This window comes from Phragmites australis, chromosome 7, assembly GCF_958298935.1.
Source record: "Phragmites australis chromosome 7, lpPhrAust1.1, whole genome shotgun sequence".
In the NCBI taxonomy this organism is placed as follows: domain Eukaryota; kingdom Viridiplantae; phylum Streptophyta; class Magnoliopsida; order Poales; family Poaceae; genus Phragmites; species Phragmites australis.
Genome location: NC_084927.1, coordinates 26,410,345 through 26,417,646, shown reverse-complemented (window position 1 = coordinate 26,417,646; position 7,302 = coordinate 26,410,345). Strand labels below are relative to the sequence as shown.

The following is a 7,302-nucleotide window of genomic DNA, read 5'->3' as shown; positions in this document are numbered from 1 at the left end:
CGCCGCCGCCGCCGCCTCACGCGCCACCGCCGTCGCCTCCATTGGCCAGTTGTCGCCTCACACACCGCCAACGTCGCCTCAACAGCCACGCGAGTACGATCTCTCTCACATATCACCTCCATTTAACGCATGCCTCCTGCGCTGCATCTTCGATTTCCTCACATCCATGGTTGCGGCAGTGACAGGGGTTGTGCTGAAGGGCATCAGGGAGAAGGACTTCCTCCAGTGACGCCGGCAACGAAGGCTACTTGTACTTGTAAGCCTCCATCTCCTCCCCTTCCCTACTCCATCTTCGATTTCCATCCCCATCCTCATCCCCATCTCGATTCAGATCCATCCACTCTTGCGGCTGTTTCCAGTCACATCTTCTGCAACTAGTCCAATCCAATTTGCGGAGTAGTTGATTGATAATGGTAACGCTGAGATTCTTCAGTTTGATTTGGAATTGCGCTAGGCCTCATTGAGCAACCACATCATGCACATTTTTGCTGCTGTTTCCAGTCTTGGATCATTCCTGCAGAGCATGGCTGCTTTGGCCTTGTAGTTTTAGATCGAGTTGGAGTACACTTTTGGGAGAGAGAATAAATCTTTGCAGTGCTGCACAAAACTACTCATCTGGACACTGTCCTCTCTCTATATGAGTACTCTACATGTGGTCTTCGTCAGGCATACTGGGGATTGCTGGGGACTGTAATGTGATCCAATTCTAGGCATAATGGGTGTTGGGGAGTAAAAGGAGTAGGTGCCCTGTTGCGAGCAGCAGCTAATACTCGCACAACTACCATATGCGCACCCATCAGTTGAAGAAAGGGTCAATGATGCACAACGAGTAGCTAGGAAGGAATTATGGAATTATGGAGCATTGGATAAAGTTGTAGCAACAGTTATATTCCTTGGAGTTATGGAGTAAGTTGTTTCAGAATTCATGATCAACCTTGAGTCTAGCACTGTTGTTGTACTCCTTGAGTATTTTCTAGCACTGCTGCTGTATTTTCTGGAAAAGCATGTGACAGGAAGTTATGCTTCTGTAGAGAAAGCATGTCACCAAGTTCTGGAGGTCGAAGAGCACTAGGAGAGATTGATTTGAACGTGGCACCAGATTCTGGAGATCAAAGAATACTAGGAGAGATTGATTTTAATTTGGCACCAAGTTATGGAGGTCCAAGAGCACTAGGAGAGATTGATTTGAATGTGGAGCTAGAAGAAGAAGTGAATGCTGAATTGCTGATAGGTAAGCTTTCTTATTTTCCTTCCACTTTTGAGATTCCTTACCTTTTTTCTTTATTTCTGTTGTGCTGGTGTGATTACTTAACAAGTTTTATTTTTTGTTTCTTTATTCCTTCACATTCTTTATTGATGAAAGAACAATTTCTAAATCTGATTATACAGGTTTTAATCATAGTTTTGGGGCTCCAGATGAAAATACTTTTGATGCTGGGAGTGCTCCGCATGCTGAAAATATTGTATTTAGGAATGAAGTGTCTAATGACAAACGGAGAAGAATATTTGAATCTTTGCTAGCAAAAGCCAACAATGGAATCCTGAAGCGCCATGTGACAACAGAAATTTCTGCATCATTTGGAGTACCTATTCGGACGATACAACGCATTTGGAAACAAGGTAAAGATTGTCTTGACCAAGGTATTTTGGTCGATGTTTCTAGTGGAAAGTGCAGATCTGGCCGTAAGAGAATTGAAGTGGATGTATCTGGGATTCGTGATCTTCCATTGTCAAGTCGAACTACGCTAGATGATTTGTGTGCCCACTTACATGTGAGTAAAGGCAAGTTGCTAGCAATGAAACGGGAAGGTATCATAAAACGAGTCTCAAACAGCTTGAATCCGTACTTGACAGAGAAAAACAAGAGGGATAGGTTAAAGTGGTGTATATCTATGCTTGACCCACTGAGTATTCCCAATGACCCAATGTTTAAAGGACTATTCGATTTTGTTTTCATTGATGAGAAATGGTTCAATATTACAAGGAAAACTGAGAGATATTATACGATTCCAGGAGAAGATGAGCCCACACGGACTTGTAAAAACAAGAACTTCATTCCTAAGATCATGATTTTGACTGCTCTTGCTCGACCAAGATTTAATTCTGATGAAAATTGCACATTTGATGGGAAAATTGGGTCCTTCCCTCTCGTGACATTCGAACCAGCTAAGAGATCAAGTGTCAACCGGCCTGCAGGGACATTGGAGATGAAGCCGATCGAATCTATTACAAAGGAAGTCACTCGAACATTTCTGATTGAAAAGGTCTTACCTGTGATTCGTGCTAAATGGCCACGTGAAGATGCAAACAAACCCATATATATACAGCAAGACAATGCTCGACCTCATATTGCACCTAATGACAAATTATTTTGTGATGCTGCCAAGCAAGATGGGTTTGATATTCGTTTGATATGTCAACCTGCAAATTCACCTGATTTTAACATTTTAGATTTGGGTTTCTTTAATTCTATTCAGTCAATTCAGTACAAGACAACATCAAAAACAACATCAGAACTTGTAGCTGCTGTTGATAAGGTAATGTGTAACTTTTTCTGTCTAATCCAGTGTTGAAAATCTAAAAGCAACCAATAATTATTCTTAGGATTATCATACATTCTGTTCTTACATTCTGTTGATACAATGATTTTATATGTGATAGTTCCAGCATTTCTGGCTCCTGTCTTTCTTTCAATCATGTAGGACTTGAACACCAAAATCTGAATTGGATTCGACAAATGTAGGACTGATCTGGCCTAGCTCAACCCAATAAGATTGTTTAGGGTGTCAGGCTTTGCAATGCACAGATAGGGCCAAAATTCTGAACTTGTACTTAACATTGATGGAAGTTGATGAAATATGTGGGCATTGATGGAACTCAGTTCTGAACTTTTACTTAACATTGATATCTCAGCATTGATGGAAGTTGAAAATCTTCAACTGTCATGAACTCAGTTCTGAACTTTTACTTAACATTGCTGGAGTAATACTTCATGAGTTGACATTTTGATATTATGAATCAGGCTTTCCAGGAATATTCGGTGCGTCAGTTGAACAGAATTTTCTTGACACTTCATCTTGTTATGAAGGAAGCCATGAAAGATGGAGGTGGCAATGGATACGATATTCCACACATAAAGAAAGGGATGCTAGAAAGACAAGGACAACTTCCTTTGCAGATTAGATGTGATGTCTCATTGGTACAGGAGGCTATGGCGCAGATCAATGAATAATCCCAAGGTTTCTTCTTTGGTTGAGGCTTTTCTAGAATTTGGATGCTGAACATGCAGCAGCAGCATTGTTCTATCAGAAATCAACAAGCACATGTAAAATATCAGCAGCAGCATTGTTCTGTCAGGGACATAAATAGGAGTAAATGATGTCAATGTAAACATGTAAAGATTTTGTCAAGTTTTCTTAACATACTGAAGCAGCATTGTTCTATCATAAATCAACAAGCACATGTAAAGATCTTGTCAAGTTTTCTTGAACTGTCAAGTTTTCTGTGTACTGAACAAGATGAGAACTCTATGGATGAATTTGGTAGCCCTGTGAGGTTATTTGATTTCTTTTCTGTTGAGCTCTGTTTTTCTTTTCTGTTGAGTAATTACTGAAGCAGCTGTTGACTTGGGTTACAGCTGTTATGCACACAATTTCAGAACCAAGGGCCATGCTACTTGTGACTTGCAGGGTTTTCAGGGCCATTTCACTCACTATCTTTTTGGAAACTTCTTATTTTCATACCCTCCAAATTACTTACAGCCTGAACAACTGTTATGCTGTTGATAAGGCCATGCAGGAGTAAATTTGTCAAATTGTGTCTGTCCAAGGAAAGGTCTAGGGGTAAGCAGACCCTTTGAACTATGTTGGCGAAGCTTCACATAAGGAGTACAACCTTGAGCATTTCCCAGTAACCTTGTCGCATATTCAATGTGTTCAGAGAACAGAAATTCAGAAGCATTTCTTTTCTCACATGTTTGGCCTGTCCCCTTCAGTTAGCCGGGCCATATCACTCTTAACTGAACACAGGTCAGGCCATGAGTAACTTTATTTGGATCCAGTGAACATGGAAGTTACTCCTATGTAACATCTGCATTTCAGTGACCAATTGATTGGTGGACCCTGGTTCTTTCATCTGTTCAGTGCTCATCCTGATACCACCTCCTCCATATGCATGCTCACTTAACATGTCTGAATCCACCAAGAAAAAACAAGAAACTACTGGGAACTGCACTTAGAGGCAAAGAAAGTTACTCGTAGAACCTGCTGCAGTCCACAGCACCTGAACTTCACAAAACTGAACTCCCTGTACTTTCTGCTGAGTACTCCGTATTACTGAAAGGTCGCATACATGCAGCAGTCAACAAGGCTTCTCCTAACGGCGATAGTCCTATCCATTTGATTCAGGCACAATCCGTCACGCGCTGCCGCCGCGCGCTGACGCCGCTTGCTGCCGCTGCCGTGGTCTACGACCATGATCCGTCGAACCCGGCCGGCCTTCGCATGTCTCCGCCGTGCGTGCGGCATGACGAGCCAGTGTTGCGGCCGGCCGGAAGGGGAGGCGCAGCAACCGTGCGTGCGGGCAATGGCGACAGCGGAAGCAAGGAGGAGCGCGGTGTCCAGCAGGGCCGCGGCTCGTCGAGGGGCGTGTCTGTGAGCGCGGCCGCCGGAAGTGACGCGGTGGTGCTGAAGGGCTCGTCAGGGGCAAAAGTGGAAGAAAACCGTTCGGACATGAAAAACGTCAAGCTTTTTTGAACTTTCTCAATCTCTCCCGGACGTCAAGTAATATTGACCGGAGGGAGTACGTCCTTTGTTCCTTGGTCCAAACTTCAGAGCGTCCGCGCGGTAGGTGGGGGCAAGTAGGGAAGCTCTTGTTCACATGGTCACATGTTGTGCTGCTATGGCTAGTCGCACAGGCGGATCATCGGCTCAGCCCCTTACCTTCTGGTGTTGTATGGAGAGGAGTGAGAGGGAGGAGGAAGACGAGCAGTGAGAGATGAAGGAGGAAGAATGGATAAACCCTTCCTACTTATGCAAACTGTGTCCGCCACTGAAACTGCTTAAGGACTTGTTTGGTTAGGTTGAAGTTTTTTCAAAAGCTGTAGTTGAAAAGCTATTTTTGATTTAGCTTTTGATACGGATGAAATATATAATATATACAATACTCGTCAGAATATCATCTATCAGAAGATAAAAAAAACTCATCTAGACTAGTTTCTAGCTTCTAATAATAATAGCAGCTCTTGCTTCTCGTAAGTCATTTTCAGAAGCGGACTATTTAGTTATGCTTTCTATTTTTTAGAGTCTACATGTTTTAGTGGTGGATTATAAAAAAACAACTTATATATTATTCATTGTAAAATTTAGCAATTCGTCTTCCATCAGTTTTTACAGATTATACAATCTATTTTAATTTATAAATTATAATCATAATCTATAAGCTGAAACAAATAAATCCTTCGTAACAAAAGTCAGAAGAAACTAAACTAAATAGACCTAGTCCTAAGGTGAAATCAGTAAGTCATGATCTGCTTTTGACCGGAGCCACCTTCCACCGCCCCATCGTGGTGATGATGGTGAGGTGAACTCCGTAACCGCATGGAGGGAACGGGAAGGTCGTCCAGTGCAATTGTTTGGCCATTGCAGTACTGCACGCACCGAGGAGGAAGAAGGTATCAAAGGCTAAGAAGATACGTATCACAAAAAAAAAGTTCGAACGAATTCAGATGACAAAATCCACTACAGTAGTTAGTATAATGGGTTTGACAACATGTTTTAGAGGTAATCCTGCGAGGTTGGCTACTGTATCTTTTTGGTATCTTAACTGCTAGTGAGTAGTTTAGGTTTTTTTTTGATTTAGTGCGAGATCTCCTATTGCTTTTATCCGCTGAGGAGGAATCCCGGAAGCTCTTTCGTTCTCTGACCTGCTGGTCTCGCTGTGTTAATTTCTATGGTGTCGTTGCTTCTACTTTATTTAAAGAAAAAGGTGCGTCCTACTCCAGGTTTTCTGATTCGTTCATCGTTATCACCGCGTGTTGTGCTACTCATGGTGTCTCAAAAATTTAATAGCATCCAATAGTCCTACCTCTTTGATGTAGAAGTATCAACATCAGTTCTTTCGATCCAGCTTAACAGCGGTAATAAAAAAAGTTTCGAAGTGTTAATGACTAGCCTTGTATTTGTATTGCTTCTTATTTTTTAGACTTCTGATTATATTTTGTTTGTTACAACGCATGATTGAATAAGATCACCTTCTTAAAAAAAATTCTAACAAACGGTTCGTCATTTCACAAACAGTGTCTCCTTTTGCCTTCGTCACGAAGGAAGCCCGGCAAAAAGGACTTACGAGTAGCAAGCACATTTACAGCGACCTCAGTCACATCAACAGTGGCGGAGTGCGGCCCGGGGTGTCGTCTGCTTGGCTCCGTCAAATTTTTCCTCGCTTCGGTTGCTCCCTTCCCCGTGCGCATCACTCGAATCGAACCCCGACCCTCCTCCGCCGTGCGCCGTCTCCCATGCCGCTGTCAGGTCAGCCCCCTCGCTCTCTCACTGGACTGTGGTGCTGTGCGTGTCTGTTTCCGTTTTCTGGGAGTCGTCGGGCCCCACCGGGGAAACGAAGCCTGGCGTGTTTGTCTTGCGAGCCAAGAAAAGATGGCGCGGGGTCGCGCTGACTCGGCGGTCTCGGCCACGCACCCCGAGGAGGAGAGACCCCAGCCGACGTGGGTCCCGCCCGAGCCTGACACCGTTTTGATTTCTCGTTTCCTAGACCCACCCCACCACGTTACCGTGGCCCGTCCATGCATGCGTGCATGCATCCACGGCAGACACCGATGGATCCGCCTCGCCGTTCTTCCTCGGTGGACGACGGTGGTTTTGTCAAGTGAGAGACTGAGAGCCGGTGACGGTTGTAACACCGAATCTTATTGGGAAGAAAAAACACGAACCTACCTACGCTTGGTCGGCCGCCGCGCACAGCTGCTTAAATAAAAAATAGGCCTCTCCGGCCCGAATTCAATCCAAGCCTAACGCTGGTAACCTCCAGATATATTGCAATGGTGGACTGCCAGTGTGGCAAGTGCAGTCCACATGCGATCAAACCGCCGGCGGGGTGACGCCGCGGGGCCAGCTTCCCGCCAATCCCAGCGCAGCGCGCAGAACCCCCAGCACCGCTAGGGACAAATGGGGGGGGGGGGGGGGGTTTGCTTGTCACGGTGGACAAAAGGAGCGCGTCCTGGTCTCTCTTCCCTTCCGCCTATATAAGCCGGACACTTACAACCTCACTTCCCCAGAAGTTGCGCTCCAC

General features: G+C 44.5%; 1 protein-coding gene across 1 annotated transcript; it reads left to right on the top strand.

Annotated features, from left to right (window-relative positions):
* On the top strand, positions 1–3,463 carry LOC133923552 (uncharacterized). The gene is made up of 5 exons (XM_062368835.1): positions 1–93; positions 180–256; positions 1,032–1,231; positions 1,390–2,537; positions 3,023–3,463. Exons 3-5 carry the CDS (start codon positions 1,039–1,041, stop codon positions 3,230–3,232), a joined length of 1,551 nt encoding a protein of 516 aa, XP_062224819.1. The 5' UTR covers positions 1–93; positions 180–256; positions 1,032–1,038; the 3' UTR covers positions 3,233–3,463.
* The last annotated feature ends 3,839 nt before the right edge of the window (positions 3,464–7,302 follow it).